The 26,921-nt window shown below is 34.2% G+C and overlaps 1 protein-coding gene across 2 annotated transcripts in view; it reads right to left on the bottom strand.

Annotated features, from left to right (window-relative positions):
• LOC100255042 (uncharacterized protein At2g38710) overlaps positions 1–10,249 on the bottom strand; it is a 30,204-nt gene extending 19,955 nt beyond the window's left edge. The window contains exon 1 of one of the 2 annotated variants that reach the window (XM_002268122.5): positions 9,914–10,249. In XM_002268122.5, coding sequence (XP_002268158.2) covers positions 9,914–10,017 — 104 coding nt within the window. In that variant the 5' untranslated portion in view covers positions 10,018–10,249. Of the gene's footprint in view, positions 1–7,139; positions 7,256–9,913 lie in introns of those variants that run through there. The other variant, XM_059741463.1, reaches the window with a different exon arrangement.
• Between the last annotated feature and the right edge of the window lie 16,672 nt (positions 10,250–26,921).

Below are 26,921 nucleotides of genomic sequence, written 5' to 3' on the forward strand. Positions count from 1 at the left end.
TGCCACTAACCAGATGAAGGACTGCACTTTGAAGAGAATTTGAGAATTCCAAACGAATTTAGAAGGAAAAACCTGAGGAGGACCAAAAAATTGGGATAAAGCTAGAAAGAAAGATTTAACTGAAAAAAGCCCTGAAGAAGACAAGGGCCACGATCTGGCATCTGGAACCGAAGGAGATAAATTCACTCCATCAAGAGAGCGCATGAGGCCTTCTAAGTCCTCAATCTCAGAATCTGACAAGTTACGACGGAAATTTAAATTCCAAGAGAAAGGGCGAGTAGGACCAAGAACTGAAGAAATAGGTATGTTTTTATCCAAGACTACTCTAAATAGACTTGGATATTGGGATCCCAAAGGTTGGTCCCCCCACCACAAACCTTCGTCAACAACTTTTACAGCCCACCCACCAAACTGATAGGTCTTAAGTCTCTCAGGTCTTTAGCCCTTCCCTTTTTGGGATCAAAACCAAGAAAGTAGTATTGAGGCTTCTTACAAACCCACCGTGCTCGTAAAATTCTCGGAAAAAACTCATTACCTCTTCCTTCACAAACTCCCAGTTGGCCTACCAAAAAACAAAGGGGTAACCATCCAACCCCAGAGTTGTGTCACCACTCAAATCAAAGAGAGCAAAGACTATCTCTTTGATAGATAAAGCCTCCTCCAGCCTTGCAGCATCCTCCCCTTCAATTCTTTCAAACACTAGCCCGTTCAAGCTTGGGCACAAATCACTACAATCCGTCAACAGGTTCTAAAAAGGTATGATTACGCCCCCCTAGATCTCATGCTCTTCAACTAACCAGGTTCCATTAATTTTGATCTTGGCCAAACAATTCCCCAAAAATCACTCTATTATCCCATGCCAACCAACTCTAGCACTCTATTATCCCAAGAAACAACCACCCTACCAACTACTCCCCTCACATTTACTACCCCCTACTCCAAAAATCTCCCCACACCAAGACTTTGTAGCACCGTGATGGACATTTCCTGGATTTTAGTCTCCTGTAAACAAACCAAATCCACCCTTCGAGCCCTAATTAAAGCCTTAATAACCTTCCTCTTATTGCTATCATATTTCCCTTGAAACAATAAATACTACTCATTAAGGTTCTTTCAAGGGTCTAGCAAAACCTGAGTCATGTACCTCTCTCAATGATTTGCTTCAACACTTGCTTTGGAGGTTCCAAACTTTGAGGTTTCTTTTTGGTGGCTTAAACCCCTATAACAAGTTTAATTGCATGATCCACATCCTTAGGCAGCATGGCCTCTCCCACTTTTTAAACACATTATGCACTTGTTGTACAATGAGTCATTACCCTACCTCCTATAGATTATATCTCTAAGTAGTCTCACATCACTTGAGGCTCATCTTCAACTAAACTAACAACAAATTTTTTCGGTTTTTGGCTTTAGTTGTTGTAGGATTGGAAGGAATAAGACATAGGTCATCATCCATCATATACATTTTGTTGAAAAAGGGAATTGAAATATCTATGGTGGCCCTTCTAAATCCCATTCTTAAAATGAGTTCACATCGTCTAAATGGCAATACAATAATGTTGGCACAACCTTGCCACACATCAAATTTGACTCTAACAAATTGTTATAGAAAGGATCATGTCACGGAATTCATCACCTCATCTGGCTTGAGTTCAAGTTTAGCCTCACTAGACAAGCCAATCACTCATGTCATCAAGGCATATGTGGGGTTCCTTTTGTTGTGCATGTCCACAAAAATAAATAGGGATCTTCTTTGCCCCATCCACATGCCTCTCTAGCAAGTTAAGCAGACAAAAAGAACCCCTTTCTTGTGGATTCCTCCTGGTCTTGTCCCTTAGAACCCTCAAATATAAAGCTTGTATGATATGCAAGCCTTATGGTCACACTATCCACCAACACCAAACCCCCAACACACCCACACTTCTCTCCTTCTCTCCCCTCCCCTCCTCTCCCCATTCACCCATAACACAGACATACACACACAGCTTTTATCACTGTCAAACCTAACAATCATACTACCTACCAACAACCCCACCCTTAATAACCCTAACCACTAGCACACACATATAAGCAGGTTTCTCACTGAATAGAATAGCACCTCCTTGTCTCCTTATTCTTTACCATTTTTCAAACCACCAGTCATCTATCTTATTCCTAAAACCTCATAGATACAGAGTATGTATCGCATTTAGACCTAATGGTCATGACACTCACCAATACCTTAATCCACAACCCACCGCTAGTCATTTGTCTTGTTCTAGAGAACTCATAGACTCAAAGATAGAGGCTTGTATGGCACTTAAACTTAACTATCATACACCACCACCAACAACTAAACCCAAATGGTACAAAATACACATATACTAACACACACACTGACACACACCCCTGCTCATCATCCTCATGAAGACCACTAATCATATACCTTGTTCTTGAGAACTTGTAAACATAAAGCTTGTATGCATTCAAACCTAATGGTCACAATGAGCGCACACACACAGATAAAGGTGAACATTTTTGTTTTTGAAAAAACCAACCAATCCCATTAACCTAAACCAATCCACATGGATTGGTTTGGGTAGAGACCCTTGTAAACATAAAGCTTGTAAACATATACCTTGTTCTTGAGAACTTGTAAACATAAAGCTTGAATGCATTCAAACCTAATGGTCACAATGAGCACACACACATAAAGGTGAACATTTTTGTTTTTGAAAAAACCGACCGATCCCATTAACCTAAACCAATCCACATGGATTGGTTTGGGTAGAGACCCTTGTTTGGTTTGATTCAATTAGGATTTTTGCCTAACTAATTAGGTTCAATTTGGTTTAGGGTAGGGGCTTGTCTAACATAACTAACTTGAACCAACTTGATCCCTTAACAAAATATTTTTATGTTGTTTTTATATCATTTAGGTTAGTATTTTTGGATCGCTAGGTTTTTTTTTTTCTTTAAACTTTTTTCTTATTCATATACCCCCACAACACATGCAAATAATTTTTTTGATAAGTAATTAGATCAAATATACGCCCCACAACACATGTGAATAATGCACTTTGAAAAACAGTGCTTCCAGTATGCATAAAACTTTTGAGTTTTAATAAGTGATACCTCATATGCCAAGTATTGAGTCTCCACAACAACACTGTGTACGCATGGGGCTGGCAAACATCAAGAGATGCAATACAAAGTCACAGCCGTGCAGGTGCCAACACCACATTACACTCCTAACTCTTGAAATATGAAATACACACGTTCACTTGTTTCTTTCTTTTTCAACCAACCCTCTCCCTCTCTTCCCCTTTTCTTTTAGATAGGTTAAAAAAATTTATGAGTGCATGAAACCTAGGCAAACACGTGAGCCAATGGCTTCAGGTACAATTTGCATTTAAAAGCTCAAGGATTCACAAGATTCTACAATTCACATTCACATAAACTTATCATAGACAACAATATAAACAGATTGTAAGTGCAAAGTTCTTGAACCAGAATCATTAATATAGGTAATATAGGTACCACATCATTAAACATCAAAGAACAAAGCATGCAATGAATTAAAACTGCAGCATTTGAAAAAAATATATATATATCAATATAAGCATTTTTTAAGAAAGACAACTGGTAAAGATCAAAATTGAATGCTCACAAAATTGAATTTTCTAAGATGACAGATGACTGACAATAACTTCTCTTTAGGAAGGAGGGAGAGAGAAAGAGAGTACCCAATTAGGGAATCATTTCAACTAAAAATTCAAGCAGATAAATTAATTTATTAAGCTTCTTCTTTCATCAAGACAAGAAAAGAAAATATGATTCCCCTTTATAAGAAAAGATTTACTGATGCAGCAATCATTTCTTCTATAAGAAAGTTAAAATGGTAAGCAGACAAGCTAAGTTCAGGTGAGTTACAAAGCTTAAAACAATCTAGACTGGATTAATATATTTATAATATTAAAACTTCAACATTTCACTGTCTCATCTTGATCTCTCCTTATATAAACCAATCCACCAAAGATATGAGCACATACGCTCTAAACTCAAACCTTTATGAGCATCAGTCCAAAATTAACTCTCTCTAAAGTATCTAAGCTGCTCTTATATACAGAATTCATGTCCTTGACTTCATAACCCTTCCTTTGGCTACTCAGGGAACCAAGGCAGTTAGAAAAGAAGATAAAAACTTCTAAATATCATGTGTCATTTTGTTTTTGACATCCAGAAAAGGAAACTGTCATCTTAACCAAGGAAACTAGCCACCTTCGATTCAATTGAGAGGAGGCTTATTTTTCCTTGATTCCAAGTAAGAAAAAATTGATTACTAAAAACTCTAATTTCTTTCCTTTTTACTACCATTTCTCAGCAAGAAACGTTGTCCATTTTTTTCCTTAAAAACAAAGGGCAAATTCCCAATCAATCAAATAAAAGAAAATCAAGCACACCACATCTGCTAAATGCAACTAAAGCTCAGAGAAAAGGAAGAAAATACATTAACTACTCATTTGTTTCTCTGAATTCACAGGAAAAAGAATGCAAAATCGGATACATTCTTCTCCAAGAATTTCTAAGCAACCAAACAGGCCATAAAATATTTTAAGAAGAATAAAAATAAAAAACCACTTGGATTATTAATCACATCCTAAATCTTCAAAACAAACAAAATTTTAAACAAAATTAAGCAAAAAAAAAGGTAAATTAACAATAATCTGCATGATAAAACCTAAAAAACAAACACCAAAACCATTAAATGTCTATAGCAAAGATGTAACCAGGTAAAGAGAGATTAGGGGGGACGAAATACAAATAAGCATCTTCAAAAGCAGGAGGAGGGGATTTCTGGCTGTTATAGTGAGCCACGAGGATGTCAAAACAATAGACCACCATTTCCCGATTAGCTGGTACCATTCCGAGAAATGGGATCAGTTTTGATAGTTCTATCTCCCTCTCTCTCTCTCTCTCTCTCCACACAAGCATATATATATATATATATATATATATATATAAACTTTAACTTTTATTTCCCACAAGTGCCCTTGCTTTTCCAGTTAATACCAATTCAATAGAAGTAACTGTAGATTTTCTTTTTCTTATTTTTCTTTTTAAACTAGTGACTTGATTTTGTGTTTATTATAATTTTTGAAATATTAGTTAAATCATACACCATATCAACCGACTAAAACTAAGGATTAAAGGAAAAATAAAATTGCTGTTGTATTTATTTACTTTTTTTCTTTTTTTTTTTGGCTATTTGTTATAGTAGTGTGATTTTGACAGAAAAAAATATTTGCTTGGAAAGGTTAACATCTTCAAATCCTTTCTTGCATTTTTCACTAGACAATGTACAGTTGTTAAGGTACAGCTATATTTTCTTTTGAACTTTTCTTGTAAAACAAACAGCCACACACAAAAAATTAATAAAGTCATGTTTATTAATAAAGTCATATCAGAAGTCAGGCAGACCACAGTTCCATTAAATGCAATTAAAGCCAAAAAAATCGAACAACGACAATCTTCAATTCAACCAAGGAACCTAAAGGTGAAAAATGTCAAAAATATAAAATTGATAAATAAATAAATATATATATATATATATATGTGTGTGTGTGTGTGTGTGTGTGTGTGTGTGTGTGTGTGTGTGTGTGTGTGTGTAAGTAAAAAGAAAATGTTTTAGCTTGAGAGAATAATATTGATCCTATTGAAAGGTGTGGGGATTTGCTGATTATTTTCTAGTGAGAAATCTGTGTGGCAAATCAATAGCTCACTATGCCCAAATTAGTCAACCACATTCAGGGACATGGTATCAATTTCTATGGACCTCAAGATAGTTCAGTTAAAAGCTTAGTTCTTAATTTCCTTAATTGCACTTTGCTTTCCTTTGCTGTGGGAATGTTGAAGGTTCCAAGTTCAATTCTCAGGAATGAAAAATAAAATAAAAATCAATTCACCTCTGGAGACCAGATTTTCCTTTCTTTTGTGTCTCTGTGTGTGTTAGGTACTGAATTGTGTGTTATTTATACCATTTGAAATGCTGTCACATGATAAACCTAACGAAATGAGCAAAACCAAGTATTAAGAGTCGATGAAAGGAAAAGTAAACTAGAGTTAAAAAATAAAAAATAAAGAAAGAAAGAAATAAAAAGAAACAAAGTTTCTTTAAAAAATAGTTTGCCACAACTCATATAAGAGTGAATCTCAAAGACAATTATTTTTCTACAAGAAATTAATCTTTTTAAATACTTCTTGCATTTTCCACGAGACAATACATCAGAGAAAACTTAATGCTATGCATTTTTATTTTTTTTAAACTCTGTTCATAATTCAAACATTTTCAGATGGAGGTAAGAGATCCTTTGAAGCTATGTTTTTCCCTTTTTTATTTGAACTTTGCTTGCAATTCCAACATTTCAGATAAAGGTAAGCTCCTTTATTTTCATTTTTCTTCCATACGGTCCACTTTCCTGCATGAATTTAACCTTAAATCTTAACTAAACCCAGCCAATGCATTACAAATATATTTTTACAGAGTGCAAATCTGAATGTCATCATGTTAGAGAGTAAAGCTTAGTTAAGTTGTCAACCTATCAATGAGATTGACCATCAACATCACCATCTACCTATAAGTAAAATTAACAACTGACCATTGCTGAACTAAAAAGACATGTTGGGCAATTTGCATGCCCAAGACAAGGGCATAAACAGGAAACAGAATTGGACTCTTCCTTTAGCGGCAGGGGCCTAATTTTATTCACTAAGGGTAAAATAACTGTTTTCATTTGAATTTTGAATGAGTTTTATCTGGTCCAAATTTTAGCTAATTTAGATCTATGATCACCTTTCTTTAGCTCATTACACCAGAATGTAATTATATGAGTACCCATTATGTTTCTAGAACTATATCATATGTACACACACACACACACACACAAAAGCTGATGCAACACTAGGAGAGGTCAAGAGAGGGTCTTTGAACTCCAAGAATGAAGATCTTATCTCTGCCTATGAAAAAGGCACCACAAAGTTAAAACAATAATGATCTGAAACATGCAACAAAAAAATAAATAAATAAATGTAAAAAATTTCAAATAGATATGTAATAGGCAGAGAAGAGAGAAATTTGTAGAAAGCAAAAGTGAGAGTACTGTTGAGCCTCAAAAGTAGGAGGGAGTGGTCGCTGTTCATTGTAGTGAGAAATCAGGGTGTCAAAGAAATAGACCACCACTTCCATGTCAGCCGCCACCATTTTAAGGAACAAGAATAGTTTCTGGAGATCTCAAATATTGATTCAATTACCTTAATTTTATTCTCTTTATTAATACAACTGAACTGAAACAGAGACAGAGTCTGCTCTCTAAATACTCAAAAAAATATATATATTTTTCAAAATTTCCCTTTTCCAACAGAGTATCAGTTCAACCCAGAGAACAGGATCTTTTCTTGCTTCTTTTTTGCTTTTTCAATGCTAGGAACCTGATTCTGTGGCGCATGCTTCCCGAAGGCTATGTTTGGTTCTTGGAAAGTACTAAGGAAAGGAAATAAATGTTAGGCCATGTTTGGTTCTCGCAAAGTACTAAGGAAAGAAACAAAATGCTAAGGAAAATGAATTTTATATTTGGTTTTACCATAAAAAAAAAATAGGTTGTACCATAAAAAAAATATAAAAGAAAGTCAAATATAATTAAAATTAGTAAGAAACTTATCTATTTTTAAGTTATTTAATCTTTATATCAAAGAGTTATAAGTGAAATGAGTTTGAAGTACGGTATAAAAATAATTTATTGACTTTAAATCTATTTTTTATTTTCCTTCACTCTTTTTTTTCTTCTACTTTTCCTCCCTATTTTCTTTCCTAAAAAACATTCCGGGAACCAAACATAGCCTTAAGGAAAATTATTTTCTCATGTTTGGTTTTACTATCGAAAATAATAAGGAAAATCAAGTACAATTAAAATTAGTTAGAAACTTGTGCATTTTAAAATGATTTAACCTTTACATTGAAGAGTTAAAAAAAGTGAAATGAGTTTGAAATAGCATATAAAAATAATTTATTGACTTTGAATCTATTTTTTAATTTCCTTCACTTGTTCTTTCGTTCTACTTTTCCTCTCTATTTTCTTTCTCTCACATTTTCCCTCAAATTTTTGGTTCCCCAAAAATAACCAAAATATACATTACACCATACACCTTAAAAAATGACAAAAACAAAGTTGAACAAATTTTCTTGTACCTTCTATATTTTTAGTTGCCACAATAGAGAATGAATTTAACAAATAATTGTTTTTCTATAAGAATTTATTTTTCTCAAATTCTTCTCGAATTTTTCACAAGACAATGAATTGTGGAAGAGTTGATGCCATGTTTTGTTTTGAACTTTATTCGAAATCACACTTGCAGGAAAAACCATAATTTTTCTTTATTATTCATGTTTGTTTCTTTCACTCAACAATACATGAAATTGCTCTCAACCAAATGCAGCAATGGGATTAAGAATAGCTTCACCGTCCAAAGTGCAAACAAAGTTAATAATTTGGCAAGTGCTGAAACAAGAAACAAATAGATAATAGAAATATGTGAATCCAAGATAAAGGTCCAGAAATGAAACAAAATTGAGTTTTTCTTTTCACTATATTAGCAATATTTTTTTGGACTTGTTTGAATTTTGGATGCTTTTGCTTGATCAAAATTTGAAGTCATAACTCTGGTTAATACACATCTACACATAGATTATATATAAAAAGAAATGAGCTTTAACAACAGTTGAGTGGGATCATGAGTTCCAAAAATGAAAATCCCATTCTTACATTTAAAAAGGGAAAATATTATCTAGATTCTTAAATAAGCTAACTATCCATATTATGCTAAATTAAATGAAGGTTTGTCTTTCTTGAGTCCAAGAGAACCAAAAAAAATCCAACATTCAAAACTTGATTTTCTTGTCTTTAATCATCATACCTTTTCTCTGCACCAACCAGTACACAAAATTATGTTTCCTTCTAAAAAGATAATTAATAAAAGTCAAGCACACAATACATAAGCAGAGAGAGAGAAAGAGAGAAGTAGGAACAAGACCATTAAAATTCCATTAGGCTCTGAGAAATCAAAAGAGAAAGTGAAAAAAGAAACAAAATAAAAACTCAGATTCCACTCTCCTCCAACAATTTCTGGAAAACCAAACAACCTTAACATGTAAAAAAAAAACTAAAATAAAAATGAAAATAAAATAAAAAAAACCAATAACTGATCACATATAAATATCCAGAAATACACACCCCCAAAAATATCTCAATTAAAAAATAAACAAAAAGTTTGAAAAAAAGGCTAAGGCAGAGAGAAGAAGCCACTCATTATCAAAAAAAGGAAAAAAAAAACAAGTAAAACCAAATTACCATCACATCAGTTATAAATTGAGATTAAGATTAATCCAGAAAATTAAAAGCAATGACAATCTGCAATATGCAACTAAAAAATAAAACCAAATATTTACATAAGTCTGTAAGTGGGTGCAGAGAATGTCATACTGAGACAAACCGCTCATTACAAAGAGAGATGCAACCAAACTTGTGATTACATCATAAATATGCAAACCTAATAAAATTCTCAACATAAACAACATGACCCAAGAAAAAGATAGAAACAACAAGCTGCAACATGCATCTCCAACAATCAAACATCAAATATTGGGATAAATATATAAAGCAATTAAGTGGGTAGGGAATATAGTGTTGAGTTTCAGCGATCAAACCACTCATCACAAAAGAAGAAAAAAACAAAAAAAAAAAAATGAAAAACCGCCAAATTCTCGAAATCAGAAATAAACCTGAAAGATAAAAATGACAATAATAATAATAATAATAATAATAAAACACCAAAAATGATAAATAAAATAAATAAAAATAAAAGTGGCTAGGGAGAATACTGTTGAGCCTCGTCGAAGGCAGGAGGAGGGGGCTGTTGGCTGTTGTAGTGAGCGACCAGGGTGTCGAAACAATACACCGCCATTTCCCGATTCGCCGACGCCATTCTGAGAAATGGCTGATCGATTTGGATTTCTTCGGATCTTCGAGATCGATTCAATCTCCTTGGATTATTGTAATTCAATTTAATCTGTAAATAGTTAGAATGAGAGTGAGAGTCGAATGGTTGAGAGGTATGAAGGCTTTCACTTTAAGAGGTTGATTGAGGGAGATTGAGGGAAGCTCATACGCCTTTTCCTCTCTCTCCTCCTCTGCCTCCATGCTTTCCATATTATAATTACATATATGCAGAATCATTTTGTGTTTTCCGTAATTGCCCTCAATTGGCCCCAGACATTTCCTTTTTCTTATTTTCACATTGCATGGCCAATGCGGAGGGTTAATATAATTACATACTTTTCTCAAAATTTACAATTATTTTTTATATAATAATATTATATTTAATGGATATAATATCTCAAGATATGTAATATCTTGTTTACATTTTCCTTGTGAAAAAATTTAAAAATCAAGTAAAAACAATATTTTTTTTAATGTATTTAAAATAAAAATTATACTATATCCTAAAAAATATATGAAATCTCTCGTATTATTGGGGGATCATTTTCTAATCTATAATTTACTAAGTAATATTTTATTTTTTTATTAATAAAGCACGTTTGCATCAAATCTCAATTGATTCCATTGTTGTTGATTTTTAGAGGTTACAAGGAAAAAGTCTGTGTATACTCCTAGAAGAGATGGAAGAGATACGTTCCACCTTTTAAGATCAAAATTATCAATAGATTTGATGAAGATGAAGTTGTTTTCGTTAACCTAAAAGGAGAAAGTGAAGACTTGCTTCAATTCCTTGAGACCAAGAAGCATAAGATCATGGAATGAATTAGAAGCAACCTTTTAATATAAATTTTTGTTAGGATAGAGCCCTTAAAAACATGACATGATGTGACAAATGTGGATTGATTATTTATTTAATATGATTCCAGTTTCACTTTTATTTATCTTATTCCATGAATTATACTTTATGAGCATTCTAGATTGACATCATATACATTATACATGACTTGATTGCATTAGAAGTTGCACAAAAGATCCAAGTTATGGGTCACTTAGAAATTGATGATTTGTTCATAGTTGGTTCATGAAATTCTTGAAATAAAGCCCTTAAAAACAGACATGATGTAACAGATTTATAATTTATTATTTATTTAATATGACTCCAATTTCACTTTTATCTATCATATTCCATGGATTATACCTTATGAACATTCTAGTTTGACATCTTTTACATTGTACATGACTCAGGTATATTAGAAATTGCACAAAAGATCCAAGTCATGAATTCCTTGTAAATATATGATTTGTTCATGAACTTAAGCCATCCATTTAAAGTTATAATGCACTAACTCCTAATTGAAATGATGGTTAGTCTTGACCATCAGGATAAGGATCTCATGGTGAATGCACTAGTGTGTACAATTACATATTATATAGAACTTTGAGTAGTCATGACTTCACCAAGTTGTGCTACTGTATTGTCTCTTAACCTTGATAGAAATTTGAGCTTATGCCAAAATTTGTAGTGGCTTTAACCAATGAGTGAGATCCTAAAATGAGCATATATTCCCTATGGATTAGGTCGTTATTGATGGAAGTCGATAGCAGCAGGTATTCTCAATACAAGGACCATGATATCTCATGGACTTTGAGACAGTGTGTTTCCTTGGATGATCATAAGGATGTGTGTTTAGGTAAATTATGACTGTTAGGGCATTGAGTCATGTTTGTATGTTGGCAATTTTGTGCATTCTAATATTTGACCATAAAAGTCTTTTTAGATAGTGACTTGCTCTCTATTGAAGATCAAGAGTTGTTGTTCGTCCAATCGAGAAGTCACAGGTGCGTCTAAAAAGGTTTGACTTGTGACAAGTTAGGCTCTTAAGAGATATAAAGAGGAACGATATCTTTTCAATTAAAGAAAATTGAGTTTTTATGAATTTAGGAAGAAATAGGAGACTCTTGAGCAGGCAACAGCGCTCAAGTGCTTATCACCACTCAAATTCCTAAGGCACTCAAGTGGTGGTTAAATATGCTCAAGCACTCATGTATTTCCTACTGAAAATAAGAGAATATTTTTTAGAATTTCATGCAAATTGGATTTGGAAACCTATTCATACGAACCTCTATGGGTTATTTGCCTATAAATACCTCATTATAACCCTCTTAGGGTTAGAGATTGGAGAGATTTCAAAAGAGTCTCCTAAAGAGAAAGCCTAACGAGCCACACCATTCCCATTCTCTCATTCAAAGGATTCAAGCTTTGAATCTTGGGTTGAGGACCTTCATCCCTTCAATGAGGGTGCAGTGTATTCACTAGAGCAATCGGAGGTTGCTACGTCATAGACCTAGATTAAGTTGTAGGTACTAAAGAGTAAGTCTTTAGGGTAAAACGGTTAAGTAAATTTGTGTAACTTGATCTCATATAGTGGATTTAGATTAGCAATCTTAGATTTTGTGGATTTTTATCTCTACAATTAGTGTGAGGGTTTTCCATGTAAAATTCCTTATGCCTCATTGCTTACATTCAATTATCTTGATTGCATAGCCTATCATTGAAAGAATTGATAATCCTTAACTCCTTGTAGGGAATATTTATTTAAATTTTTAATACACCTATTCACCCCTCATTTGGATGTTACCCTAGTGGAATTTCGAGCTTTTTTAATTGATATTAGAGCATGATAAAAATTGATTTTTTTTAATTCTATTAATTAAAAATCAAAATTTTATTGATCATATAGATTAAGAATTAAGTTTTTATTGATCACATAAGATTACAAATTGGATTTTTATTGATCCTATAAGTCTAGTATGGAACAATAAAAAACTAGAGCTCCTTTGAATAGTCCACCTTACTTCAATAAAAGTAACTATCCCAACTAGAAAGCCTGGATGAAGTTCTTTCTTAAAATGCAAGGTGAACAGGTGTAGACATCAGTGGAATATAGATAGCTAGGGACCCTCATTGATCCTTAATGTCCATGGAAGATTAATCGGAGAACTAAAACCTAAACAAGATTAAGACAAAGTCAATAATGAAGGGAGTGAAGCCAATGTTAGGGCTTTATTTAATATCTTTAATGGAGTTTGTCCAGATAAGTTTTACAGGATTGTAAACTACACTTGTGCTAAGGAAGCATGGGATATTCTTCAAGTCACTCATGAAGGTACATATGTTGTTAAAGTTTCTAAATTGAAAATGCTTACTACTAAGTTTGAGAACATTAGGATGCATGAAATTTTTCTTCATTTTATTATGAACTAAGTGATATAGTTAATTCTTATTTTAACCTTGGAGAACTTATTCCAGATTCAAAGGTAGTAAGAAAAATTTTAAGATCTCTTCCAAAGAGATTTAAACCTAAAGTTACTGCCATAGAGGAGAGTAAGGACATTGATTTCATGAGAGTTGATTACTTGTTGGCTTCATACAAACATATGAGATGACCCTACCTAGTTCTCAAAAGCTTAAAAACTTTGTCTTTAAGGCTTCATAGAATGAGGAAAAAGATATTGAAATGTCATATAACATAACTAGGGATAAATGGGCTTATATGGCTAAAATAATTAAAAAGGTCATGAAATTCAATAATTACAAAAATTAAGAATTAAAAAAAGGAAAGAGACTTGAACAATCATCCAAAGAAAAGGATAAAGGTTCCTCCAAAGGTAAGAAAGTAGAATGTTTTAATTGAGATGGTATGGAATGCTTTACTATTGATTGACCTAGCCTTAAAGATATCAAAAGTCTATGCAGATTACTTGGAGTGATACTGATTTTGAAGAAAGTGGTTCCACAACTTTTGAAGATGAAAGGTATGATCCTAATGAATTTTTAGCTTTTATTGCATCTGTGGAATCTACACATGATAGTGAATGTGAATGTGATAGTGATAGTGATGATGAATTCATTAATAACCAAAAGGCTGTTTTTTTTTTAATCTTATTATTGAGCATAAAAAACTAATTAAGAATCATTTAAAAGATCATAATACACTTGAAGTTCTCAAATCCAAGATTGATGTGCTAAAAAAATGATTAATCTACTTAAAAAAAAAAATAGATTTCTTGAGTTTAAATGGTTAGGATTAAACCCCTAAAAGCAAGACATGATGTAACAAAGTTAGACTTAACTATTCCCTTGTTATCTCTTTGGTGTATTGACATTGATTTAAGCATTCAACTCATATATCTTATATTGTACATGACTTGTGTGCATTAGGAGTTGCACAAAACATACAATCCATGAGTTCTTATAAGTAGATAAGTTATCATGGATTTGGGTAATCCAATAGAAATTGTGGTTCATCACCTCCTAATTGGAAGGATGACTTGTCTTGGGCGTTGAGATGAGTTTCCCATGGTAAGTGCACTAGTGTATGTGATGCACACTGGACAGGACTTATGGTGAATCATGATGCAAGGCTATCAATTGTCATGATTCACCAAGCTACTATACTATATAGACTCTCAACCTTGAGAGGATATTGATCCTGTGTCAAAATCAATAGGAGGGTTTGACCTATGGGTGAGACCCTAAAGTGGTCATATATCCTTATAGATTGAGTTATTATTGATGGAGGTTGGTGACAATAGGTATTCTTAATAGAGGCACCACGATATCTCATGGAATTGAGACAATGTGTCTTCTTGGATGATCCAAAGGACATGTGATCATAAAATCTATGGCCACAGTAATTCCTGTAGTGGAATTTGACATATGCTCATTGGAGTTAGAGTATGTCATTTGATCACATAAAAAGTGAGATATGTAACTCAAGGATTTAAGAGGTAATTTTGATAGGTGATAACATTACCTTGTTAGATTACGAACACCAATTCATGAGGAGTCTATATGTAGTGGACAGTAGATCATGGACCCGAGCACTTGGTGTCTTGTTGTAATATATATAGGGTACTGAAGTGTAGTTGACTCTCTGTAGTGGGATGTTGAGTCAATTTCAGAATTTGATTCTAAGAGAGCTAGTACTCCTATGGGTCCTAGAGGTCCTTGCTCTAAGCTAAAATTCCTTGATGACACAGTTTATGAGGGTTGGATGAGTTTTAAGTCCACTTTTATGCATAAGGGTATTTTGGTAATTATGTAAGGTTGCACAAGGATAAGTAAGTGGTATCTTTAGACTAGACTAATTGATTAATTAAGGCCTTGTATGGTTAATTAATCAATTAACAACATTTTTAAGCTATATGGTCATGGTGGGCTTAAGTCACGTAAGCCCAATAGAAAGCCTATAAATACTCATTTAGGGGTTAGGGTTTCCATGTCTTGTCATTTTCTTCCTACAGTCTAGAGAGAGAATCCTATTCTCCACCCTTGAAATCTCCACCATCTTAGTGCTTAGACAAAAGGAAAAGTCATTGGATGAAAGATCATGATGTTTACAAAATCCATTACGACTTTAAAATTATCTACATCGATTGGAATCGATTCAGGAACATTCGAATGAAAGGTATGTGGATTTAATCTCTAGATCTATGCTTTCTATGGTATCATTTTTAGCTTTTGAATACCTTATTTTCCTTTGCGATATATTTAAAAAGCCTAGGATAGATTTTCATGCACCATATGAAATCCAAGGTATGGGAACGGAGTGATCCGGGGGCTCTCAACAATTGGTATTAGAGCGCTAGGGTAGGTTCTAACATGTTAGATCTATTCTAAGGTGTGCTAACTTTGTTTTGTAAGGTTGTTTTATTCATCCCATGACCTAAGGGATGAATGAAGGAAATATTTTTATTCATTCCATTAAATATATCAATATATTTGGATTGATCGATTATAATTGTGATATTATCTTTGCCTTTTGATTCTCTAGATTGGGTTGTACACCCCATAAGGGGTATAAGATTTTTATTTGGATGTAAAAATCTTTTCTTTTCAATAGATGGGTTGTAAGCTTCATTCTAGGTGCATAGGAATTTTTATTATTGCACAAATTTTAGTTTTTTATATCCATGTATGGTGATCCAAGAGAAAAGAAAGAATCTTGAAGGTTCTTTTTGAGATTCTATGGTAGTTAAAGAAAAAAAAAAGAGCATTCTTGGAAGTTCTTGGTTTGAGATCCATGGTAACACAGTTCAGGGATACTTTTAGTAGGTTTCTTGGGGCAAGACACATATGGATTTGAATATTAGGAATTTATAAATCCAATGTTTTAAGCGGATTGCAATTTGGACTTGAAATGAGGGAGTTACGATTGATTGAAGCAAGGCTACGCAAAGTGCATTATAGAATAATGATGTCAACTTTGAGCCAAAATCAGGACTACTTCCACTAAGTTTCTTTAGGTAAATCGCAGATGATTTTGAAGCTTAGGAAGTCAGGAGTCTAATGCTTCAAACGGATTGCAATTCGGAGTTGAAATGAGGGAGATATGATCAATCGAAGCAATGCTAAAGAACATGTTGTTACGGGATTGCATACAGGTCCAATTCCTTTTGGTTGTTTGGACTGAATTTTGGGCCTCTCCTTTTAAGCTCTTTTTGGTGGCAATTGAGCCCTTTGGGTTTTCATTTTTCACTAACCCTATCTTTTCTTGCAAGACTATTTTTGGTAATTTAGATTTTATCCAAATTTTAATTACTAAATATGCAATAAGATCCCTGAAGGCCATGGGAAATATTCATTTTAATTTTTTCCTTGTTTTTATTATATGCTCTTGATTAATTAAATATGTGGCCTCAAGATGTTTTGGTATTCTTAATTGGAAATAATCTTGCATGCATTTTTCAAAATTGGAAAACTTATTTAAATTGGAATGTGCATAGTTAGAAAATTTTATTTTAAAGAAAAGATAAGTTGGAAAAGGATTAAGAGCTTTCTCACATTTCTAAAATTAATTCTTAGAGATTTTATTTTATTTAAAATCTTCTCATATCTTTGAGATATCTAAGAATAAAATCTTTCTTTTATGGAAAAACTCTTATTTTTCCAAATCATTATGAAATAGTATTTTTTTCTATTTTGCATAGGATTCCAATTTAAAGAAAATAAGTTAATTATTGAAATTCATGATAGATAATTGATAATTAAGAATGGTTACCAAAATAAGTATTAGAACCCAAAGAAAAGTTTTTTTTTGGTATTATTAGTAAATTTTCATGAGAAGATATTTTCTAAGATTATTTATTTAAACTGGTTGTTGCTAAGAAGATTGTTATTTCTTTATAACTATCTGTTTATTAAACTTTAGGAGGTTTTTTTGTTCTTTCTTGGTGAGAAAAGGAAAACTATGCCTATAGTTGATCCTCCAAGTTTTTCCTTCCATAGAGAAAGAGGAAATCGTTCTGTTTAGATAGTTCAATGATAAGAAATAAGAGAACAATTCTTTTAGCACAGGAGTCCCGATTTATGATAAATGATTTATGATAAGAAGGGTTACCAAAATAACTTTGGAAAATTTTAGTAATTTAATGGAGATATAAAATATTTTGAAAATACTTTCCAAAATGAAATATTTAATTCCTTTTTGGAAATGAACATTTTTTGGAGTTTTTCATAGAGAATATTTTATCTATTAAGGAATTACTAAAATGTTCTATTTTTTGTAGTATTTAATGGAATAAATTATTGTGAAATTTCCATGGAAATATTTATTAAGTTGGAAAAGTGTAAGGAATAAGGAAAGTAAATCTTATGAGGATTTTTAATATTAAAAGCAAAAGTTCCTTTCTTGGATAAGGTGCTTTCAAGATTATTCAAAATCTCATAAATTTGTAATTGCCTTATTACACAAGAGTTTCCAATTTGGAATTAATATTTTGGAAATCTTCATCAAAGATAATTTATCATTAAAAGATTATTACCAAAAGACTTAATAAATTGATGGAAATAAATTTCTTTGAAATATTTCTTAGATAAAATATTTATTAATTAGAATTGTGTATAGAAGGAGAATTGTATGAAAATAGTTTTTAAAATTTTGAGAGTGGACATTTTATCAAAATTCTTTTTGAAAATTACTTTCATGGAAAATTTAAATTTTTCATGTTCATATTCTCTTATTACACTAGGTATCCAATTAGGAAATAAATATTTTTGAAAATTTTCAAAGTAGATAATTTATTCATCATGGAAATTACTAATGGTTTTAAAATGCTCTTATTTATCTCAAAAGATTAAGTGAGAGAGGGCCTTAGGCAAGCTCACGACCTTCATTGTTGAGCTCATCTTGATTTGGGTTCATTACCACCCCAGATGGGTTAGCCCTAAGAATCAATAGATATGAACTCTCCACATGGATGAGACTAGATATGTCTGTAGTGAGAGTGATCACCCCCACGTTAGGTTTCTTTACTTGGTGACATTGATAGTTCAAGGACGATGGTTATACATTTGACATTGGATATGAAATGGTAGAATCGCCCCACACGATCCCATTTGCATAGCCCATAGGCCAAATAAAAGGTATGTTGATCTTGCTTTTAGATATCTTTATGGTTAAGACAAAGAGATTAATCTGAAAGGGTCTCTAACTAGTTATAAGGTCATAACCTGCCCCATGTAGGATTGATTCTTATGATACTAGGATACCTTGCAAAAGGACATGTAGTTTGAGAGCGCTACATTTTTGCTAAATTAATTACCAAATGCCTTGAATGCTTAATTATGTCATATGCTTGGTTATATTTTTTGTTATTACAAATATCATGTTGATTTTATTATCATTCTCTTTCTCACTTTAGACTAAGCCCAATTGATCATTTGGACTTAATTTTATTTTGGATATAGTAACTAATTGCATAGAAGCTAGTTTAGGAAGAGCTAGTTATTCCTTACGAACTAACCTAACAAAAGAAAAGAGTGATATATCAAGGTGGTGTTAGATGGATCAAAAGACCAAGTGTCTAATACTTAAATCTTTGGATAATGTATGTGTTGCAATAGCAACACATGTTTATTACTAGAGACTTTGATATTCTTTTTCTAGTTTGTAATGGTTATTTGATGAAAAAGGTAGGCTAGTTTTGACAACTTACTCTTAGGATTGTTATGAACTCTAATATTCATATGATCTTAGAGACCTTTCCATTTTCTTTCAGGATGGCCAAGGGGATTCTCAAAGATTATAGGGTATTCATATGGAAGTTAAAGGTTCTTCAAGTTCTTTTTTCAATAAGAAAAAGAATAACACCAAATAAGGAAAGTTCAAGAGAAGGAATAAGAAATCATTATCAGGGGCAAGTGATTCTTTTGCAACTTTTTAGGACATTAGAAAAGGAATGCTCGGTTTACCTAAAGGGGAAAGGAAAGTATGCATCATTTTCTCGTTGTTGAATATTTAGTGGTGGATTTTAGCATTTATGGTGGATGGATTCCATGCCCATTGTTTGTAAGTCCATACAGGATATTCAACAAGTGAGAAGGTTAAATGATGAGATTATACTTACCTTAGCTTCAAATGCAAGGTTAGTTATGCAAGTTAGTGGGAGGTAATATCTTATTCGTTTATATGTATTCCATTATAACTTTGCTAAGTGATGAGAATAGACAAATCTTAGGATTGAACCTAGCATTAATTAAATGTTTGGTATCTAAACCTAGGTCACATTAATCTAAATAGTATTCAAAGACTGATAAAGTCTAGACTCTTTGAGTCCCGAAGACTTTTTAGTTTATGAATTCTATATAGATGGTAAGATGACCAAGAGGACTAGAGTCGAGGAATGTTTGGAGTTAGCACATACTAACATGTATAGAACTTTTAGTGTTCATGCATAGGGAGGGTATGGGTATTTCATCACTTTTAGTGATGATTACTCTAGGTTTGGACAAGTACATAGGAAATTTGATGTCTTGGATACATTCATTGAATTTAAGGTAGGATTGGATAACCTATTGGGTATACATACCAAGTCACTTCGATTAGATCAAGGTGATATGTCTAGTAAGTTTGATTATTTCCCTTAAAGCATAAGATTATTTCCCAATTACGTGCACTGTGGTCTCTATTGCAAAATATAGAGGTGGAAAGAATATATCAAACTTGGATGGACATAGTGAGATCGTGGATAGGTTTTTCATCTTTTCCCAAATTCTTTTGGGGATATGTCTTATAGACTGTGTAATATCTCTTTTTCTTAAGAGGTATATCGGTTTATAGGATATATAAGAGGTTTTTTGGGTTATTACTTTTATAATCAGGATCATCATAAGAGATTTGTTAACACAAATGTTAGTTTTTCGATGAAGACCATATGATAAGGAATAAGACAAAAAGTGATATAGATTGGAAGATATATTAGAAGATAGTCCCATATTGCATAGAATACTATGGATCCAGGGGGTTAAAGACATACCATTCCTATGAGTCCTAGTAGACTAGTGCCTTATCATAATGAGAGGTTTATATCCCACAGATTATGATGAAGCAGTGAGTAGTGTTTATGCTCACTTAAAGTAAGACGTTATGAAGAAGTAGTTAGAATCTCTGTATTCTAACATTGTTTGGGTTCTTGTAGAAATATCTAAAGGGATAAAACCCATAGGAGTAAGTTAGTCTACAAGAAGAACACAAGAGTATATGGAAAACTTGAGTTTTATGTGGCTAAGACAGTAGCTAAAGGTTACAATTTGAAACTTTGTTTCAATTATGGAAAACCTTTTCAATAGTGGTTATACTCAAATCTATCAGATTACTCTTATCGATTGTAGTGTATATCTTTTGTAAGATACAACAACCAAACATTTTCATAGCAAAGGGCTTATTGTGTACAAGAAGGCACAGGAAAGCATGGAGATGCTCTAAGATTTTACAGGTAGATGACAATCTACTTATTGGATATGATGTAGGGATATTGTGATCAGTTAAGATCTGGTAGTCTACTCAGTTCTATATGAAAATCTAGAGAAAGGCACAATATGTTCTTGGGATTAAGGTCCTTTAGGACTACAAGAATAGGAAAATTATGCCATGTCACCTATATTGATGAGCATTTGGTCAAGTACATGATGCAAAACTCTAATAAGGGTTTTTTACTCTTTGGATTTGGAGTTGTCTTTCTTAGGATCAATGTCCTTGGACATTTATGGAGAGAGATTGCATTAAGGTGGTATCCAATGCCTTTGCAATGGATAGTCTTAAGTATGTGATGTTACGTGCAAGACTAGATATTTGCTTTGTTGTTGGAATGAGTGGATATTAGTTCATTTCCTTATTAGAGTTTGGGACGAATCTCAAGCATATACTCAAGTATCATTGGAGAACAAGGGATTATACGCTTGTGAGTCTTTGCAATGAGTTGGTATTCTTTTTGTATTGGGAATTGGACTTTCATGTTTGATTCTGTTCTTCATTCCCATACTAAACACATTGAAATTCATCATCATTTTATCAAGAATCTTGTTAAAAAAGGTTGTCTCTCTAAAGTTTGTCCCCACTGAACATCAATTGGCAGACATCTTTACAAAACCCCTGAATTCTCTTAGGTTTGAGTTCTTTAGGAAATCCTTGGGCATATGACTAATTGACTAATCATCTAGAGTTATAGGCCTTAGAAGGATTTAAGTTTAATTGTTTCATTGTTTGCTTTCCTTTGAATTTCTTCTATTTTGCTTTGGGCATATGATTTTTGTTAATTTACTTGATATATTAGCATGATTAATAATATCTCGAGTTTGTGAACTAGAGAAATATACTATATTTATAAGACTTGTTGTGGATTGATTCTTAGATATTTGTTAATCATTATTGACGTATATGATTCCTGATAAATAAATGTCTTTATATAGTAGAATTTCATCCTTAGTTACGTCTAGTGCTTGATCAAGAGGAAGACTTCTTAAGTTTAACTCATAAAGTAGACTTTATTTACTTTGGAAATATCATTTTTCATGCTCAAATCTTATTATCCACATGCCTTGTTTGACTAAGACCATATAATTGTTTCTCAAAGTGAGTTAGTAAGAAAAAAATTGAATACTTGGTTAAGCATGACTCTCATACACTTTCCAAAAGTCATGCTCTTAAATATAAGTTGCTCACTTGTAACATTTGGAAACACCAACCATGATGAAAAATAAAATGAATCAAAAAAAAAAAAAAAGGAAAAAGAAAAATATGCTATCAAATTAAGGGGGTGTCATGTTGTGTTGTTTTAGACCCTCAATTTTGTCCCTCGACACTGACATTTATCCTTTGGGGTGTCACCTGCACCCATCGTTCTCATATGGCACCACTAGGGCCCCTTTTGGGCTTAGTCGGTGTCCGAGCCTCGTGTGGGCTTGTCTGTGGTCCATTGTGGTGCGTATGTGGTTCATTTTGGAGGGTCATCGTGACCATTTTCCTAGTCGTTCACATCACCTTATAGGAAGGAAGTGGGGTCATCCCGATGCTTTAGCTTAGTTGGAGTTTATAGGGGCATGTTGAGGTTCGGAGCACTCGGGCTTGTTTTGATCATATCTCCCTTTTCCGAACTTGGAATTGTGCACCGTTTTTTTTCATGGATTCCTCACTCTTCCAGGAACATTCTGTCAAATTTTCAAAATTTTTTGTAACCTGTTCGACAAGTTGGCATCCGGTTCAGCCGGTTTATCGAGTCAACCGGTGTAAAACACTGATTTTGGTAATTTTGGGACCCAAATCCTACATGGCTCAGGCCCATAAGCTCCAGATCGGTTTTGGGCAATGTTGTGGGCCCATTTTGGGCCTTGGTTTGGGTTCCTTGCAGCCCACCACGAATCCATATGGATTCTTGGTGGTGAAGCAAGCTGAAAACTGAAGGGAGTGAGCTGGTCTCGTAAGTGCAAGAGAAATAATGGGGGGTGTGCTTTCCATGCTGATGGAGGGGATTTCGGTGCTGAAGGGGAAGGAACCCAGGAGACTCAAATGCTGAGAGGGGTATGAGTATAAAAGGTGAGAAGATAGGAGGGCAGAAAAAAAGAAAGAAAGAAATGAAAGAAGGAAAAGGAGGGCACTTTGGAAAGGGGATATTTTGCTGGTGAGAAAAATAGAAGGTCACGGCACCTTCTGAGTTAAGAGCGTGGGGGAAAGGTTCAGCATTGTGGTTATTTTGAAGAGGAGAGCTACAACATCTCATTTTTTGGAGGTCATCATCGACATACACGGATCATATCTGGTGGAGATTCTGAGGTAAGTAGGCTGAATTTTTTTTTTTACCTGCAATTTATCTTCATCTTCTTCATATGCGTTTTTTTCCTTCCGCATCATCTTTTATTTCCTTTGATATGAAGATTGTATTGCTTGGGTGTGGGTAATAAAGGCCACACATGATTGTTGTTGATTGGTTATGAATAGTTTAGAAACTTTCTGACCAAATTTAGGATTTTTCATCAACCGGTTCAACCGGTTCAACGCCATAGCTGGCTGCCTCTGTCAGCCATGAGGAACCCCTAACCTTTCTTTGTCCGGTTCTCACTCATCCGGGCTCAGAATTGAGAACCATTTCTTTGTTTTGTTTCCTTATTTAGTTAGAAACTTCTTAGACAAATTCGGGATTTTTTATCAACCGTCTGAACCGGTTCAGTGCTATAGCTGGCTGCCTTTGTCAGCCATGAGGAACCCCTGACCTTTCTTTGTCCGGTTCTCACTCATCCGGGCTCAGAATTGAGAACCATTTCTTTTTTTTATTTCCTTATTCAGTTAGAAACTTCCTGGCCAAATTTGGGATTTTTTATCAACCGTATGAACCATTTGGGAACCGATTCAACCGGTTCAACACCATAGCTGGCTGCCTCTGTCAGCCATGAGGAACCCCTGACCTTTCTTTGTTTGGTTCTCACTCATCCGGGTTCAGAATTGAGAACCGTTTCTTTTTTTGCTTCCTTATTCAGTTAGAAACTTTTTGGCCAAATTTGGGATTTTTTATCAACCATTTGAACCAGTTGGGAACCAGTTCAACCTGTTCAGCGCCATAGCTTGTTGCCTCTGTCAGCCATGAGGAACCCCTGACCTTTCTTGGTCCGATTCTCACTCATCCAGGCTCAAAATTGAGAACCGTTTCTTTTTTTTATTTCCTTATTTAGTTAAAAACTTCCTGGAAAAATTTGGGATTTTTTATCAACCGTCTGAACCAGTTGGGAACCAGTTCAACCGGTTCAGCACCATAGTTGGCTGCCTTTATTAGCCATGAGGAACCCCTGACCTTTCTTTGTTTGGTTCTCACTCATCCGGGTTTGGAATTGAGAACCGTTTCTTTTGTTTGCTTCCTTATTTAGTTAGAAACTTTATGACCAAATTTGGGATTTTTTATCAACCGTCTGAACTGGTTGGGAACCGGTTCAACCGGTTCAGTGCCATAGCTGACTACCTCTGTCAGCCATGAGGAACCCCTGACCTTCTTTGTCCGGTTCTCACTCATCTGGGATCGGAATTGAGAACCGTTTCTTTTCTTTATTTCCTTATTCAGTTAGAAACTTCCTGGCCAAATTTGGGATTTTTTATCAACCGTATGAACCATTTGGGAACCGGTTCAACTGGTTCAACACCATAGCTGGCTGCCTCTGTCAGCCATGAGGAACCCCTGACCTTTCTTTGTCTGGTTCTCACTCATCCGGATTCAGAATTGAGAACCGTTTCTTTTTTTTGCTTCCTTATTCAGTTAGAAACTTTTTGGCCAAATTTGCGATTTTTTATCAACCGTCTGAACCAGTTGGGAACCGGTTCAACCGGTTCAGCGCCATAGCTGGCTGCCTCTGTCAGCCATGAGGAACTCCTGACCTTTCTTGGTCCGGTTCTCACTCATCCGGGCTCAAAATTGAGAACTGTTTCTTTTTTTTTATTTCCTTATTTAGTTAAAAACTTTCTAGAAAAATTTGGGATTTTTTATCAACCGTCTGAACCAGTTGGGAACCAGTTCAACCGGTTCAGCACCATAGTTGGCTGCCTCTATCAGCCATGAGGAACCCCTGACCTTTCTTTGTTTGGTTCTCACTCATCCGGGTTTGGAATTGAGAAACGTTTCTTTTGTTTGCTTCCTTATTTAGTTAGAAACTTTCTAACCAAATTTGGGATTTTTTATCAACCGTCTGAACTGGTTGGGAACCAGTTCAACCGGTTCAGTGCCATAGCTGACTGCCTCTGTCAGCCATGAGGAACCCCTGACCTTCTTTGTCCGGTTCTCACTCATCCGGCCTCGGAATTGAGAACCGTTTCTTTTGTTTATTTTATTATTCAGTTAGAAACTTCCTAGCCAAATTTAGGATTTTTTATCAATCGTCTGAACTAGTTGGGAACCGGTTCAACCGGTTCAGCACCATAGCTGGCTGCCTCTGTCAGCCATGAAGAACCCCTGACCTTTCTTTGTTTGGTTCTCACTCATCCGGGCTCGGAATTGAGAACCGTTTCTTTTGTTTGAATCCTCACTCATTTAGGAGTTTTCTAGAAAAATTTGGGAATTCTTCTCAATAGGTTGTACCAGTTGAGAACTAGTTCAACCTGTTTTGCTAGAGGACTTTAGGTAGCCCTCGATTTTGGCATTTTTCGAGCCCTTATCCATTGGGGCTCAAACCCATTTGCTATAGGGCACTTGTGAGCCATCTTGAAGGTTTAAGTCAGTGTTTGATTTCAGTTAGTATGGGCAATTTTGAAGTTATGGGTGGTGTGGTCTAGATGAGTCTAGTTCGATTTGTATGACATTTGGGGAGTCCCTTACCTCATTTCAACCAGCTATCTTCCTTTTTGGCACAAGCTTTGATGCTTGATTTTAAATACATGTTGCGTGGCTGACTCACCCTCTATTGTAGCACATGGCTAGGGACCACATGTATGTATCGTTGGTTTTGATTGTTGAATCATATGCATGCATGGTGCTTAATCCTGAATGTTTGTTATGTGTTTATCTGTGTTTGACTGACCTTTTATGCAGCGCATGGCTGGGGACCATAGGTACGTACCCATTTTTTTGGTTGGTTGAATTCATATGCATGCCAAATACCAATTAGGATTGTGTGATTCATGACATCTATTTAGTCTAGGGTTTCATCTTTGACCCATATGCTCCCACATACCCAGTTCATTAGTAGAGACCGAGTTCCAGTCCTAGAGGGGTGCTACCTCGCATGAGGTACCTTCCCAATGGGTAACCTGATCCCTGGACCCAGAATCTAGTTTTCGCAGACTGCTTTTTCCATACTAGGGTCATTAGGGGTTTTTGTTCTTACTTACTTTTCCCCATTTTGAAAATAAAAATAAAAAGTAAGTGGCGACTCCATACAACACCATTCCTCACCGGGGGCGGGTTTTTCAAAACTGGAAAACTCAACTTTTTCATTCTTTCTTTTCTTTTAAAAGCGAGTCGTGCCGGTCCGATGGATCGGGTGAGGGTCCACAGTTGTATGTAGACCAATGAGGTTGTGTTAAATACAAATCTAGTGATCTTATATCAAATTGATTGGATGTGTACTTTAATTTAACCAAAGGCATGATTAGATCTTTTCTAAGTGATCAATTTTGAAATATAAAACTAAATAATAAGTCGTATTCCCTTAAACATCAATACTTATGTACCTATGTTGGTCCTCTTATACATTAATGGTTATACTTTGGGTTTTGAAAATGAAATTTTGATTAACTTTGACCTTTGAACTTGAAATTTCATTTTTGATGGATTGATGTGTACTATCTAGGAAATTCACTTGGTATATTACCGATTGATCTAATTTTGAGAGTTTAAGAGCATTATGATTATGCCTTAAGGCGTTTCTCTTACTTTTCCTTCAATTCTTATGAATTTCATTAAAGTTTCAAAGCTCTTAATTGTATTTCTTTCCCTATTTAGTGTTGAATTTCTACCTGCAATGCTCAAGCATTGTTACCTATGCTTAAGCACTATTTCCAATGCTCTAAGCGCTTTAAGTTCTATCTAGCAACACTTTGAGCGGTTAAACCGCTCAAGCACTATAAGTCATAT

This window comes from Vitis vinifera, chromosome 13 (genome assembly GCF_030704535.1).
Source record: "Vitis vinifera cultivar Pinot Noir 40024 chromosome 13, ASM3070453v1".
NCBI lineage: Eukaryota > Viridiplantae > Streptophyta > Magnoliopsida > Vitales > Vitaceae > Vitis > Vitis vinifera.